We start from the raw sequence: 17,741 nt of genomic DNA, 5'->3' as shown, positions 1-17,741 counted from the left end.
AGTTAGGTAAATTGCAAATACATTTGGTTAAGCAATAGAATGCGATCATGTCGCAAGAATTTTGGTCTCAGACCCGTAGTAAAAAGCCCCAACAGGTCTGATTCCCTCTAAATGCCCTGACCCTAACCCTAGATTCTCGGAGTGACCAGCATCTAATTTCTCCTTACGATAATATTGCTGAATCATTTTTAAAAGATTATGAGAATGAAGGAAATGATCGTTAACCTCAGAAACTTTGGTCATTTAACAAATTCTCCCTTTCAAAACAGTACCTTAAGAGCGGTATGGAGACATTGTGCATTGAACAGGTTTTAAAAAGACATCTAACAAAATAATGTCACATTTTCCAAGTGGTGCCACATGAGAGGCCAGTGTTTTATTCCTCATTAACTTCACTCTTGATTCACAAACATTACATAGTAGAACGTCAAATTATTTACTGAATTCATAGGTTGTTTTTTTTTTTGGACCTGTTATGTTGACAATAATGAGTATTGGACCTTCTTATCTTGTTACAACAATTTTAGTTATGTACACAATATGTTATCAGGAGTTTAAAACATTCCTACACCTGTATCTATCTACAAACCAAAAATAAATATCTCTAACACACATCTATATCTCTTCAAGGAAAACAAATAACTTAACTAGCCATTATACTACAGACTAAAACAAAACAGGACCAAATTCTTGGTAAATTGAGTACAAGATCTGAACAAAACATCATAATCATAATTTTTTAACTAATAGCATTGATAATATAGTAAGACTTGGAATATATGGTTCATAAGTTTGTCTTTTTAGCAGCTGAAACTAATATACAACCCTTACACTCTTAAGAAAGATTGTAGAGGGTTAGGCTTACAAATAAAATTGAGAAAAGAATAGCAAAAGGTTGAAAAAGAATATCCCGAAGGTTAAAAAAAAAAATATGCTCCACATCTCTGCTCTAATACACAAGATCACATATTTGGTTTCCTCCATTAGTCCCTAAGAGCAGCATGATTGACAGTATCAAATGAAAGAGCTATTAAAAATCTCTTCTTGAAAATAGTAATGATGGAAAAAACAAACAAAAAGAACATAAAAAACAAAACAAAAATAATAACAATAATGCTTCAGACTTGAACTTTGTAAGCGAAGAGTTGCATAAAACAAGTAACAGCTTTTGTGAACAGGTGAGAACATGTTCATGAGCTAATAAACATGTTGCAAAATAATGAGTTACTAACTGCACACAAGTTTTATCACATCATTTTTTCTCATGAGATAAAATGATTTTAACTGTAAAGGTCACACTTAGTTACAATAGCAACCACAGTTACAAAATGTCAGGTAACACTGTCAGAAGGCCACCAGCAGGCTAGGCAGCATGGCTGTTGCTGTCTATGTCTCAGCAATTGGTTAGTTTACCTGATACAGAAATCCTTTCACCCAGCTGTTAGTTGGGCTGTGGTGGAATGCTTTTTCCTTGTAAAGAAGTCTCTGCCGGTGAGACACACAGGTATGATGATAATGATGTTGAAAGGAAGGCATCATGTGACAGCTCAACCAACATCTGTTAAAAGAACTGTTGCTTAAAGTGGCATTGTTGAAAATAAGTCAGAGGATACTCTGAAGATATATATGTTTTTCTACAAATAAAGATCAAAATCTACTTAAACCAAAACAAAAATGTTCAAGTCCATAAAATTTCATTCTTAGATCTGGTATTATTGCAAGATGATATGCTAAAGGAAGTAGAAACTGTCCTCTGCTACTTAAGAGAAAATTGTTTCAATTTTGAAATATATTACAAACACTCACACTGTCAGAATTAGAAGTGTGTTGTTTCCTACTGCCATCACTACAGATGTAACCTACTTTTTTCCAGTAACAAGGGAATGTAGTCAAGATAATTATTGTCATTTTTGAACAGTGTTGCAAGTACAGAAATTTGGCAAAATCAAAATGTGATCACCATGCAGCAGTATTAATGGAAGAAACCAATAAAAGCTTAACTTGGAAGGCATTAGCTGAAGGTTATGAAACATTTCCAGACCTTGTATCTTAAAGAAAGCTCAGTTAGTGTTTTCTAGGACTTAAGGCTGCTACAGAATGGTTAGATAACACAATGTATGTTGGATTCTCTAAAAGCCTCCTACATAAACCCTCCTTGGAACTTGTTATGGAATATTTTCAGCCCCAAAGATAGCTCACAGCCTTTCCAGTGCTAGTGGACAAGATGTACTTTGCAGGAACAATTTTTTTTTTCATTTGAGGACTCAAATTTCTGGTGAGAGGTAGTTTTTGCAACTTTCTACTTCTGTCAGTAGAAGAACATCAACAAGAAAAAAGATGTTTAAAATTTAAATTTTCTTACTTGTCAAGCTACTACAATAAGAACAGCTACATGCCTGATAATTTGTAGTTAGATATTTCGAATATTTGGTATTTTCCTGTATTTTTCTTTGATCATTTTATTGAGCTATTTGAAAACTGAATGCAATCAACCTTGCTTTCCTTGCAGTCCAGCATTAAAAGAGAAAGTAAAGCTGTGAACAATCAAATGGAATCACAGTAATTGATACCTACAAAGTTGTGGATTTTGACAGAGCCATTCTTTTCGGTAAATGAGGAAACTAAAAGTCATACTTCAGCCTACTCCTTAGAATAAAGATACACTATCAAGAAAAATTAATTTTGGCCAATCAGATTGAGAGATTGCCTCCATCTGTCTTTAGCTTAATGCTAGCTCTTCAAGTCTAAAATCCTTTCAGAGCTTTATAGTTTCAGATCTAAAAAAGGTTTCGCTTTATTTGCCAACGTGCACTCCATAAGTTGATTAATACATGACGAACACCAAGAAGATACTACAGATGGTACCTTACTGGTATGTTTTACACACCACCTTATATTGCCTTATAATTTATTTCCGTCTGCATGGTATCCATGCTACTAGCTTATGCATGTTATTGAATGCTAGTATGGTGTATTTTAATCCTTTATATTCATGTACGCTTCTGCCTCATTTGGATTTATTGTCTCCAGACACATACGAGAAAAAGGTATTGGCTACCCTCAAAATAATAACTTACGGTAACTATAAAATTGATAAATTAATTTAACTCACACTTCTATAACTTAGCATATTTATATATCTACAAACTATTCACACATTCTAATCTCTCATGACTAAATTATTAGTGTCTCTACAGAGCAGTGTCCAATTTAGTGTTTCTAAACCTGGACATCCTTGGCAGCATCATGCTTTGGGCTTTGAAGCTTTGAATAATACTGTTGCAAAACTGGAATTCTGGGGTTGAGAAGAAACTCATCTAGTATTGTGCCTTTTGATCATATTGTTGAGTTTCATAGGCTTGTCAGATGATGGTATCATTAATGTTCTGAACAATTAGAAGTGAAATTTACTGCAATGTAAATTATTACATAAATCCACCAGCCTCTCATGACAAATTTGGTAACTTCTCCAATCAAATATCAACACTAAATTTGAAACTGCTCAAAATTTTACGTTACAACTAATATCAAATATTGGTTTAAAAAAAAAAATAGTTTTGAGTCATCACTGACATTACTGTACACAAGTGTACCAGCACTAACAATACATAACAACTGCCCTGATGTACAAAATAATTAAAAACACCAGTTCATCATCTAGATGTGCTCTGTAAACTTCTTGGAGGAAAAATGCAGAAATCTCACGATTTCAGTCCTCTTAAACTTAGGCTATTTCCTCCATTGTGTACTCAAAACTCTAAAAAATATCTGGAGACTAAACTTGTATTTCTGGGTGCTACTGTTACATGTGAATAGTTCACATGTAACAGCTCTCAGGTATGTCTTAGCTGTTTTCCAACTTCCATTTATTACTTTGCAATGGTAGCTTCAGTCATTCAGGGTTCCAAGCTGAACTTATTCTGGAAGAGGCCATTTGGTGAATTTAAATCTTAGATTGGTTGCCAAAAGTAGAGTTTTCAAAGAGAAAAGTATGGCAGCTTCATGCAACATCTTATGAAACTGCTTGCCTCAGTTAAACTTGACCAAAAAAAAAAAGAAATGTATTTCTAGTTGCTTTTGAGGCTAAAATAGTTGCAGCTTAGAGCAACACTGTAAATCACATTTTCTAGGAACCCTGAATGATGCAAAAATATTTCAAGAACTAAATCAAAGCTGCATGCACGACCCTGATATCTAGTCTGTCTATGTGCTTATTCTGCGAGGGGACAGCATCAGAAATGTTAGTACTTGATGGGCTAAGTTTTTTCAGGAGAGTTTCAATGGTGCAAGGGCATCATCAGTGAGCAGTGTAAAAAATAATTTTTTCGCAAATAACAGAATTCAAAATTTCTTGAAAACTGACAGGTTTCATAGGTATTTCAGATAAGGTTAGATTTTCATGTAATCAACAATTAAGAGTTTATTTTTTATGAGAAGAACAAGCCAATCAGAGACAGATTACACTAAAGTTTATTGATGAAATAAAGGTGTGTCAATTGATCACATTGCATCCCAAAGGGGGCTATGGGTGCCAAATCTTGTGCATTAGTGTTTGTCTTGCAAACTAACTGAGAGACTCATTTTGAAGTATACAACTTGAACTCTATACATGGGATGTTACTGAAAATCCCAGGTAAAAGAAATTAAAAGAGTCTGTGAAACCCCTCTTGGTTAACCCCATTAATACTCTCCTGAAAAGGTCTTCAATGTCAACAGCTGACCATTGTTCTCAGTCATAACAGCCACACCCTGCATACCTTAAATACCCATCTCTCTAAGTTCTGTAAGACAACTCATCCAACATGCATGCCACATAGGCTACACTACACCAATGGAATATATTTATATAAAGGAATTATTCATCTTGCTTAGAAAAAGCTCTACATGGTAATTTTATTACCATAACTCATGCAGAAAAACCTGAAAGAACAATGTGCATGCAAGCATTTCGATGGATGGAACTATTTTCCTGGCCATGAAAAGTACACTATTACATGTGAGGGGATCTTTTTTAAGGACTGAAAAGATTTAAGCTTTCTTAAATGTTACATGACTTTTACAAGTACATGTATTTTCCTCATTTTTTCATAGGTGCTTTCACTTTTCATTACTTGTCCCTTTGTTGAATAATTTCAGAAAATGCTTGCATACTCACTGTCATCCCAGGCTGTAGTAAGTCTATCATGAGCTATATAAAACTGCAATAATTTAATATTCATTGACAAGAACAATTATTATTATTAACAATCTCTGCATTCAAGGCTGTAATCTAAACTTTTGTTTGGACAAGTTTGGTTGATTTCTCTTGCTGCAAACTACTAGAAATGATTAAATGATTTTGTGATTCTAGATATATTCTTGCTGTTCAAAGATCTGTCTGGTTTGTGGGTTCAGAATGGACACCAAAATTCAATTGTTGTTTGATGATTTTAAGTGTCTGAACAGAAATCTTGTATATGAATGCAAAATGTATATGAAGAGCACAGCCTTGTAATTATCACATGTTTTTTTGCTTGTCAGCATTGGAAATACATAAGGAAATTAAGGCTCCTAGGTTGATCTATCCCATAAAGTCATGCGTCATAGAGGAAACTGGTACTTCTCGCATGTGACATACCTGAGACATACCTGTACCAAATGGTGGTGCACTTTTGAAGTTTCCAATAAATGGTGGATCCATTTTTAAAGTTGGACTGAAGGTTGGTTGTTTCTGATGATACAACATGGACTGTGAAGAGACCTTGGTGGTAAAAGTAGGCAAAACCACTGCACCTCGGGTGACTGCCTTCGGCTTTTTTGACATGGACTTCCTCTCAGGTTTAGGATCATGGGTCTTCTTGTGTGATCGCAGTTGGCTAGCTTGTGTGAATGTCTTGTCACAGTGACTACACTTGTAGGGTTTTTCTCCAGTGTGGAGGCGCACATGCTGGTTTAACTGGCTAGCTTGCTTGAAAGAACGATTGCACTGGGAGCAATGATAAGGCTTCTCTCCTGTGTGGAGCCGCATGTGCTGTTTAAGCTGACAAGCTTGCTTAAAGGATTTGCGGCACACCTCACAAGGGAATGGCCTCTCATCTGTATGCGTTCGAAGATGTTGATTCAGATGGCAAGGCTGTTTAAATCCTTTTTGACACTGAGGACATTTGTAGGGGCGATGTTCAGCATGGTTAAGCAGATGTTTCTCCAGTTCCTCTTCAGTCTGGTACACCCTTTCACACATTCGGCAGTCATATGCGCCAACACTGGTAACTGAAACAATAAAATAAATTGTCAAAGACTGCATGTGGCCGCTGGTACTGTACACTTTTTGGAGGCATTGAAATGAATTAGAGGTTTTATAATGATGCTAGAAGGTAGTGTTGCAGAATATTTGTCACACATGCACAACAGAAAACCTGCTGCAGCCCACACTTTTATGAGTATCCTGTTCTATATGAGATGATTCAAGAATTTATTGTGTAATTGACATTCCAAAAATAATTAAATGGTGACAAAGAAGAATATTTACAATTATAATAATAATGACAAAAATAGTAATAAAATAATAATTTAAATGGGCTAAGTTGAAAGCCTCACAGTTCCCTTATCCTCTGGCTCGAACAATGATGACATATATATGCTTCTTTTAATTTTGCCAGTTAATTATAAATGATTTTTTTTCATTGCAATTCCATTTTTTGAGACTTTGTTTTGGGATATTTTCCGTCATTCCGCTTCTTAGAATATTCCGCCATCCACAGTTCCTCCGTTCCATCTTTCTATCAAATAACGTATTGTATCGTATCGTATTTCGCAGCTTCCTCGCTTCGCAAATTTAGCGACCTCGATTGGCATAAGTCGCCGATTCAGTCAGTAAAATGCTCTCCTCAAAGCTTATATGATTTGCGGATCACGTCTATTGAGATATTTCTGCGAGGAAGAGTTTTGATTTCAACTATACGTCGGTGGATGCCACTGTGAAACTATTTTGAGATGGTTATCGTCTTTTGTAGCGTTACTTACGGCAAGTACTGAAAAGGTGATATCTTCTGATCTACGCAATTTGCTGATTAAAACGGTAAAATGCTTTCTCTTCAAGAAAAAAATCTCCCCTTTGTTTTATAGTGCACCAATCATACTTATCAAGATATTTCTGCGAGGAAAACTTCTTCAAATCGCGCACAATACTTAAATAATTGTGAGATGTTTATCATTTTCTGCTGTCTTCGTAGTGTCGCGGCGAAAACATGTGCGAGGGGCTGTAAGTCAGTGTAACGTAAATGTTTTGGACTGCAGCACACTATGTTTTGATTTTTCATGTATAAACAGCGGTGTTTCAAGTTACAAGAGAATGACCTGAAGTAAAATGAAAATTGCTTTGAGTTAGTGAGGGTTCAAGTTATCGGGATTCAACAGTTCTAGAAAAGTTGTAGTTTATAACACTTCAGAGTAAAAGAGCCAGTTTCCCACTGGACTAGGGATGTGGTAAAAATCCAGCTTTGGATTATCTGTAGAAGAGCATGTACTTAATTTATTGATTTGAAGAGGTCAATATGTCGAGGGGTGTGGAAAGTCAGAATTCTTGCATGGTGGCCACCCTGGAGAGTTTGTTTTCTTGGTAATCCATGCAAGTACAACCAGAGATTATAAATATGGCAAACCAATGTATTTACATTGACATGAGATTTCGAAAGCTGGGTAACATAAATTTTAAAAGGTGTTACCCTTGTTTTTTTTTTTCATTCTTAATCAAACTATTAAGGTCAAGGAATGTGAATTTGTATGGCTTTTTTTTTAGATTTACAACTAAAGATGCACAATATATTGTCTCCTTTTCAGAGTGATACAAGCATCTTTCACTTCTCCTTGTTGAAAGACAGTTCAACATCTGTATCATTATCCACAATTTTCTGCTGATTCAGTGACACTGAGTTGAAAAGAACCCTAGTTCCCAAAAATCCCTCTGCTGCAAAACCAATGAAGTGAGCAAAGGAGGAAGGGAAAGCAAGGCTTCAAGCTCTTCTTTAAAATAAAAGTTGCTGTTTGGGGACCTTCAACTGTAAAATGGTCGCCACAGAAAAATATTTGGTCGCCCCTGCCCTCCCCCCATAAAAAAAGAAAAAAAGGAGCAAAAATACGAACCAAACAATATGTTTGCTACACTTTCAATTGCCATGAATATTGGCTGAATGGCTGCCACCCACCATGGACATACAAAAGTTTGCCTTTTTCTACCCATTTGGTTAGCATTTCAGGACACAGAGCCCTGGACAAAAGTTCTTGATTCCAGTGAAGGCTATCCAAAAACTTTTTCTCTTAGATAGGAGGCATTTCACCCTCAAAGTACAAAACAGCATGAATACCTTTGATATCTAAGTCTGAAGCAACATAAATTTGGCCCTGAACTTGAATAAAATAATCATATCTTTTCAGTCTTATTGTTTCATCACAACATTTTTCCAAAAAGAATGTTTCACTCTTTCATGCATTTTCAACTCTCATGCCCACTTTGCTTAGAGGTGATTTTCAAAATTTGTATACCCCATTTTCTTGGGTAAGTAGGTTTGTTATAATTCTGTCCAATCTTGTTGCTAAAAAGGGCTTCCTTTTGGCAAACAGCACTTCTCCGATGGGGTTGTATTTTCCTTTTCCTAGAAGACCGAGGCCAGCAGGGCAAGTACACGTTGCGAGTACTCATCACAGTTAGGTGAGAATTCGAGATAGCTCTGTTAGGCGTTTCTTCATCAAGGGGAAGAACACTTGCCCTTGCATAAGTTTTGTTTTCAAGAACTTTAATCTCAAGGTTTTTTCACGTTTCCTTTGCAGAAAAGCTGATAGAATTTTGAAGTAGTTGTAGAGCTGAATGGAATTCATCTCGGGTAAATAATAACGACCAATCGACCATCTAAGGGCTGAAATCCTTACCAATAAAACCTTTGCTTCATATGTGAAACCGCTCTAGTTTTGTTTTAGGTCCTGGATATCTGTGGGAAGGTCTTCTCGGTTTTCTCCACTACTCGACGCATCGGCAAAGCATAAACTTTCATCGCCAAGACGGCTCTCATTCCACCCGTAGATTCTGAATTAGACTTTAAAATCGCCCTGAGATCTTTTGATTTGAGTTTCTGGATGTCATCTAACAAGGAAATCTCAATATCTTTGTATTTGTGAACAATTTTGAAGGGAGAACTCGCATTAAAAAGTGCATACGAATGCATATAGCTCAGGAGATCGCTGATTGAGAGAACCGCCGCGTCCAAGGTTAATCCCAGCCTCGTTTTCGTGTATGCACAGTCACTAATCCAATATGGCGCCGGGAGAGGGTGAACTGATCAAAGAAAGAAGAAAAAATCAGGGCTCATGCGTTCACTCGCTTACTGATTTGAAAGATTGTAATAACGGTTAAAAGGATGAAGAGACTCCAATTTCTTGTGGCAGAAACGATTTACAACAATGTTGCAAAGACCAAATTAATAAGATTTCGGTCGATTGCCCAGCTGAGAAACATCTCTCATTTGAAGTAAGCTGAACTCTTGGTATTAAAACTATTGTTAATAACACCTTGAATCAGTTGATACTTAGTCGTCATACTTCTTACGGTAAAGTTGATGGTGAGACTTAAATGTTAGACTCGCTATTAAATGAAATTTCTTCCAACGAAATCGGTTTCTTTGACTTGATCGGCACTCATTTTCGATTAATGCGATCTGGAAGTTTAATTTACGAACGAAGAAAGGGGAATTAAAAAGATAAAGACAGGAGATACTGACATTTGTTTGTTTGATAGTTCGACCTCAGATCGGAAAATTTTCAAGTCTTCCTATATCTTTTTTTAATCTGTTGTCGAAATTTTAGTCACCAAATATATTTTTCACTCGCCATGCAATGGTGACCAAAATGGCCGCAGCTTCGAGCGCTGGAAGGCAAAAGAGCAAAATATTAATTATTTTCGCGTGCTAAGCACGAGAGAGGCATTGCTTAAATTATAACTATAACATTATTAATAAAAAAATCATCATCATTAGGAGAGGAGCCCAAGATTCGACATAAGTGCAAGTTGCCTAAGCAAAAAAAAATTTCAAATTATTCCTCAAACATTTGTTGATTATTTGAGTCCTGATCACAGCACTAAGATGCCAGTACAGGCTCATCACAAACCCTCACCTCTTGCCTTTTTTCTCAGATTGTTCTCAGTATGTTCCTTCTTGGCACATGGAGGTGATGTGAGTGTCAGTGGTTCACTCCCTCTGAGATTTGGTGATGGAAAATTGGGCGAGGTACCATGAACTAGGCTTGGCCGATGATCACAGGTGCATGAGGGTCCAAAATTACACTCCCGGTAGTCCATCTTGGAAGGATTCAAAGAGAGTAGGAAAAAAGGAAGCATTATTAGTACAATAACATGGTATTCTAAGGATTAAGAAGCTGGCTGGACTATGCATTGATAGAAGGGGGTAAGTTTCTATAGAAAATGGTGGTGCTAGTTTGGTGAGGGTATTACAAGATAATTTGGTTATATCAACTGAGTTAATAATGTAAATTAGTATATACTAAAACAGTGGATAGCATTGAAGGCACACTCTGATTGGCAAGTCAAACTCCAAATATCCTTCGCTATTTATCTCTGAGCAACTCGGGGAAAAAATGGTGTCCTGGTATGCATACGTGACAAGCAAAGAAATCACTCAAATCAATTTTTGGTGGTGTATATTATCTCACTGTTTTAGTATATACTTAAACAACTATTCACCTCAGTGTTGGTGGTTAGTGGTGGATATTTAGCTCGCTGCTTTGCGGCTCAGCAAATATCCACCACTAACCACCTCCACTTCGGTGAATAGTTGTTAATTGGCCACTGGATAGGGTTTCTAAAGCTGATGTTTCAGCCATTGACCTTCATCAGACCTCTGTGTTGGGAAATCTGCTTTTGAGACCTGGCTGGGTCATTTGATTTTGCTCCTGGGCAAGACAACTAACTCTCACAGCCTCTCTTCACTCAGGAGTTTGAGAGGATTGCCGCAATCTGTCAGGAAGGCTTACAGGGGGTAACCTGCTATGGACTAACACCCCATCTACAGTAGAGGAAGTAGATTTACTGACACTCCTAGTTGCCACATGCAAATAATGGACTACTAGGTGTAACCCACTAAAAATCTCATTTAGGTATTCTCCTTACTGTCTGCCATACAATTCTTACTATGTTAGTTTGGAGAATTTGATATTGGATCAACTACTGATGCCCCGATCGATATTTTTCTTTATTAACCAACTACAGTCTGTAGAGTACAAATAACACCATAGATGAGTACAAATATCATGCGGTAATTGTACTCCAGAGTATCAGTTAAACAGGTTTTCTTGCATTGTGCAAGCAAAGAATTGAATTGAAGTTACAAAAAGAAAAAATGGCAGACAATTTGGATGACAAAGAAGAGTCGGAATGGCTGGCAAATATAGATCCACGTTTACTTGATGAATCGAGCAAAGAAAAGCAGCTAGACGACCAGGAAATTTCTTCATTTTATTGAAGAAAATAGAAACAGCAACACGACAACACGCCAATTCCGTTCCACTTTGCATACTTCTGTCACGCACTCCCTGTAAATAAATATCCACGAAATTCGCCCGCACTGAAATAACAATTTGGCGTGTTGGATAATAAATAACTTATTACATGTTTTGTTGTGTAGTATTGCTGAGTATTTTTACTCGTTATTTGTATTTTGACTCACCCTACTGGCTCGTCAAAATACAGCACAACTCTTAAAAATACTCAGCAATACTACACAACAAAACATCTAATAAGATATATTTATTCTCATCACTTGTCTGCTTGACATTGAAATAATTTGAATATATCAACAAAGTTGAAATGGTAAATTGGCCACTGTTACGATTATAAAAGCTGATGTTTCAAGCGTTAGCCCTTCATTGGAGCGAATAGAGGAATTGTGGGTTGTGCGTGCTTTTAAAGGCAGGAAATAAAGCTACGTTATTGGTGGTAACATGGCAATGACAAAAACACGAATAAATTAGTGGAATGAAAAGTGTTCGTTGATACCTGTATTGGTATTATAAGGAGGAAATCTGTCTTGGTTACTCACGGGAGTTAAAGGTTTAACTGCACGCTTTATTATAACTGCATTGATATCAATTAAAGTTTAGAAAAGTGCTTTGTGCTGTAACTCTATTGTAAACAGTTATCCTCAATTACTTTTCTATCTCTGTTACCCCTTTTCACACTTTTCCAAAGAATATCTTGTGCCAAGAATCTGTTTCATTCATACCTACTGAATTTGCAGCAATAAAATCACTAAATAGGGAACCAAAAAATACTAATTTTTTAAAAATTGTAACTTAGTATTAGTTTTTGACTGATGAATGCTTGTAAACATTGGTTGGCATTGCTAATATTGGTTGATAATAATATATAATAATATATAATAATATATGTAAATGTGCATGATCCTTGCAGTAAAGCACTATTTAAGCAATAGTGAAAATCAGACCTGAAAAAATTCAGGCCTGTATGGGATTCGAACCACTGACCTCTGCGAGTCGTAAACCCGTAAGATGATAAGAAATACATAATTATATTGCTTAAATAGTGCTTTACTGCGAGGATCGTGCACATATACGTTTCATAACCGCAGTTCAGATGTATGTATTTCATATAATCGTTGTGTTTGATACAATAATATAAACGTAATAAGTTATGAGACAAATTGAGGATGACAGAATAGTCGACTGAGATAAACGCAGACCTCAGATTTTTTGTCACTACGTGCTTACAAACTGTTTCTGTTTCATGCTTGACCCCAAACTGTTGCTAATGATTTAAACTTCAGCTGTTACTTTGTCTTAAACCCCACTTAACTTATGATGCACTGAAACAACAAATTCTACCTAAAACACATTTACTAAGAGTTACGATTGATTCATCAACGTAAACTTTAGATTTACTGTTAATGTGGCATCTCAGAGTTGAACAAAAAAGCAAAGCGATTCTTTTAAAAAAACCACACCTTTCCCACATGCACTTTATTTGGACATAAATTAGAAAAAACGAAAACATAAAAAACTGAATAGGATGTTAACGAGATAGGTGACCATAAACAGAAAACAGGGTGCCACCCTGTCGGCACACAATCTTTGAAGACAGAGAAACACATTAGGTACTGCAGTAACAGTGATTAAATGATAAGCAAATTTTACTTTCTGGAGAGCAGTTTAAGGCCTCATTAGAACAGTTTGAATATTTATAAATTGGATAGTATTCAAATAAATATGTTAAACGCAAGTCACACGTTGGGAACAAACATATGAGAATATCTAAGTCTCCTGTGATGACTCAAACCGCCGACATTCCTATTTCATGTCACCTGTTCCAAAAATCCAAAAAAATTCACAAAAAATCTTATAATACATAAAAAAAATAAGCGATTGATCTTAAAAAGGTGAAAGAAAATTGTTGGTTGTAAGTTCTTTGTGAGCATGGACTTTTCGTGATCAGAAGCTCAACATTTAAGGTACCGCCCTAAGACTTCATTATTGAATGGCGGCATATGGAGCATTGCACTTAAAAGGAAATGCAGACTAAGACACATAATATACAGTTACATAACAAACCACAAGAGGGCCACATTACTGTGTCTAAAGCCAATATAACAACAGAATTCCTCTTTTTTAAAGCAAAGTCAGTTCCCTAAATCTTCGTGGGAACAATTTGCCTCATGTTCAGACATAATGTGGCAGACAAATAGAAAAAAACAATTAAAAAATCACCATGACAGCTATAATATTAGACATTCTGCATTTGTAGTGAACAAAGTTCAGCCTACAGATAATTCATAAATGATCTTCCTTTGAACTAAAAAACAAACACATAAATAGTTGATAAAAAGCAAGAAAATTAGAACACAGGGGTTCAATTCAAGTTTTACCTTTGATGCCCACAAATGAAAAATACATGTAAAGCATTGCGGGCAAATGAAGAGACAGACAAAGGGGCATACATGCAATTGATAATAATGACAGGATGGCTTAATCCTTGTGAGGTCTTAATGAAATCAATATAGTGGCAAATTCACTGTATTTTTTTTAAGAAATCAGTAACTCAAACTATTTTGGGGTGTTGACTTTGTGTTTAGTCACAAGATGGTGGAAAAGCATATGTAAAAAAATTGAACTCACCATGGCGATTCAAACCTTGGACAAACCAGTTTTACTGCCATCTTGGTTACATATACATGGCGTGGGCAGATGATCTTATTTCAATATATGCGTAAATACATATTAAATACCAGTAAGACACATTATGTGATAGTGATGAAAAAGTTGAGAGGAAACACTTAATCCCACATTTACAATGTATAATGCAATTTTTTAAAACTAAAATATTTAAGGTTCGTAATACTGCCCTAGAATATTCCAGCATAGTTGCCAAATATACAATGTTGTGCATTGTATTCAAAACAAGACCAGACAAAGACACTTACATACTATCTTTGCATAACAACCACAAGACCAAGTCACTGTGGGTCTGAAACCAATATGACAAGAAATTTCCTCTTTTCTAAGTGGAAATCAGTTTGAAAAACTTCTCCAAGGACAATTTGCCTCATGTTTCGTCACAAGGTAGTTGGACAGAGAATGTAACTTGACAAACCACAATGACTAAAATCTTGGACATTCCACATTCGCAGTCTACCGAGTTAAAAGCGCATAGAGAATTCATAGATGATAATACTTCAAACATATATTTTTGATTAACACATTAAAAAATGGTAATAAAAAGGAAAAGGAAAGTTGAGTGAGAATGATTGATATCAAGTTTTGCCTGTAAAGTGCACACACCAAATTTAAAGGATAACAGGAAAAACATTATTTTTAAACAAACTCCACATTTCACACATGCTCTTTACTGCTCATTATTCAGACATAGATCAGGAAAAAAACAAAAATATTAAAAAACTGAATAATTTACTTCATTTTTTATTCATTAACCCATTAAAGTTTCACATTAAGATATTTCTTTCATATACATCATCTCAGTGATACAAAATCAGGGGGGCTAAGGGCCCAGCTAAAGCACCAATTGAAAGATGTTGTTGAGAAACATAATGTCCATGACCATAAACAGAAAACAGGGCGCCACATTGTCGGCGCAGAGTCTTTGAAGTCAGAGGAACACAAAGTAAGTACCACGGCGATTAAATGATATGCAAATTCTAAAGTTTTCAAAGAAAAATGTTAAACACAAGTCACAAGTTGAGATCGAATATCAGAAAATATCTGAGTCTCCTGTGACAACTCAAACCGCCCACATTCCCAATTCATATCACCAGAGCTACAAATACAAAAAATTCACAAATAATCTTATTATACATAAAAATTAAGTGCAAATATTTGAAAAAATAAAGGAAAATGGTCGATTTTAAGTACTTTATGAACTATAAGCGTTTCGTGATCATAAACTTGATGCTATACAGACATAGACACTGCCCTAGAACTTTGTTATGCACAAGCGGCATATAGTGAATTGCAATCAAAACAACTCACAGACAAAGACACGTATATGCTATTGGGTAACAGCCACAAGATGGCCACATCATTGAGTGTCTAGAACCAATAAAATGACAAAATTTATCTTTTTTAAATAGAAACTAGTTCCATAGCTGTTTCTTAGGACACTTTACCTTGTGTTCAGACACAACTTAGCAGAAAAATAGAAAAAAACAATTGACAAATCACCATGACAGCTATAATATTGGACATACCGCATTCACAATCAACTGAGAAAAATGTGCAGACAATTCATAACTGATCTTACTTGGAATTATTACATAACCACATAAATAGTTGATAAAAAAATGAAAGAGTTAGAACACAGTGGTTCAGTTCCAGTTTTACTTTTGTTGCCCACTGATGAAAAATACAGGTATAGCATTGTGGGCGAACGAAGAGACACATACACGTAATCGATAATAACGACAGGATGGCTTCATCCCTGTGGGTCTTAAGTCAATATAATAGTAAAATCGCCGAATTTTTTTTTATAAAGAAATCTGTGACATATTAAACTATTCAGGGGAGTGTGTACTTTGCGTTTAGTCACAAGATGATGGAAAAATATACATATTAAAAAAAAAAACAGAACTCACCATGGCGATTCAAACCCTAGACAAACTGGTTTTATAGCCAACCTGGTTATATAATTATATATAAAATGCAAAGATGATCTTATTTCAAATATATACATAAATAAATATTAAATACTGGTATATGATTATGATAAAGAAGTTGAGAGGAAAGGGTTGATCCTACATTTAACATGTGCAAAGCAATTTTTTAAATTAAAAACATTATGGTTAATAACACCGCCCTAAAACTTTGCCGCATATTAGACACAAATAGAGCATTGCATTCAAAACCGGACCAGACAAAGACACATATATGTAATTGATAACAGCCTCAAGATGGCCAAATCACTGTGTGTATGAATCCAACATAACAAGAAATTTTCACTTTTCTTAAGAGAAATCAATTTCATAAACTTCTCTGAAGACAATTTGCCACATGTTTAGTCACAAGGTGGTTGGACGCAGAATATAAATTGACAAATCACCATAACAGCTCATATCTTGGACATTCCGCATTTGCAGTCTACCGAGTTAAACGAGAGAATTCACAGATGATCCTATTTCGAACACATACAAAGATGGTAATAAAAAGAAAATTCAAACAAAAACGTTGCTTTAATGTTTTGCCCTTGAAGTGCACATGTCAAATATAAAGCATGGCAGGCAAAAGGAGACAGACAAAGGCAAGAAACATGCAGTTGATAATAACGACATGATGGTAGATCTCTGAAAGTTTGAAATCAATATAACGACAAAATCACTGTTTTTTTTTTAAAGGGAATCAGTGAGATAAACTTGTTTAGATACTGTTTGCTTTGTAACAAGTCAAAAGGTGGTAGACAAATATAAAAAAAAATGAGCTCACCAAGACAACTCGAACCTTAGACAACCCCTTTTCACAGCCATGCGAGTTGCACGTACAGAGAATGCGTAGATGATCTTATTTCAAATATATACATAAATACATATTAAATTTACAAAAATTGTGAAAATTTCAAAGAAAATGTTAAATAATAAGTTTGGCATGGGCACTGCAGTTTTTGAAATTGAGAACTTCAGTGTTTACAACAAGGGCCCAGAAGTTTGTCGCACACAGGCAGCAATAAAAGCATTGAAGTCAAAGGAAAATGCAGACAAAGGCATATATGTAATTGAGAACAACCACAAGATGGCTAAAATTGTTGTGTGTCTGAAACCAATATAACAGCAACATTGCTGTTTTTTTTTTACAAAGAAATCAGTACCGTAAACTTTCTTGGGAACACCACCTCATATTTAGTCCCGAATTGGTGAAAAGAAGGGAAGAATTAGAACAAAATAACTTATAGAGAAAGGCAGGATGATTCGGACTTTAGACATTCCGCTTTCGCAGTCATCCAAGTTACACGTACAGGGAATTCATAAATGGTTTTACTTCAAATAAAAAAAATAAACACATAAATAAATAATAAAAATGAAAAAGGTGAAAGAAAACCGTTAAAGCTAAGTTTTCCATGTGCAGTGCAATATTAGCAACTAAGCTTCAACGCAAATGGCACTGACCCAGAACTTTATCGCCTACAAGCGCCGACCTATGCATCAAAGTCAAAAGAAGAGACAAAGACACGTACATACGAAATT

At 35.5% G+C, this 17,741-nt stretch overlaps 1 protein-coding gene across 1 annotated transcript; it reads right to left on the bottom strand.

Moving 5' to 3' along the window:
- Positions 1-339: 339 nt before the first annotated feature.
- On the bottom strand, positions 340-17,258 carry LOC111332379 (uncharacterized). The gene is made up of 4 exons (XM_088742379.1): positions 16,987-17,258; positions 16,143-16,184; positions 10,144-10,327; positions 340-6,249 (listed from the first exon to the last, which is right to left on the bottom strand). Exons 2-4 carry the CDS (start codon positions 16,143-16,145, stop codon positions 5,561-5,563), a joined length of 876 nt encoding a protein of 291 aa, XP_088598505.1. The 5' UTR covers positions 16,146-16,184; positions 16,987-17,258; the 3' UTR covers positions 340-5,560.
- Between the last annotated feature and the right edge of the window lie 483 nt (positions 17,259-17,741).

Source organism: Stylophora pistillata, chromosome 13 (genome assembly GCF_964205215.1).
Source record: "Stylophora pistillata chromosome 13, jaStyPist1.2, whole genome shotgun sequence".
NCBI classification, from domain to species: Eukaryota; Metazoa; Cnidaria; class Anthozoa; order Scleractinia; family Pocilloporidae; genus Stylophora; species Stylophora pistillata.
This window is presented reverse-complemented; position numbering and strand designations above follow the sequence as displayed.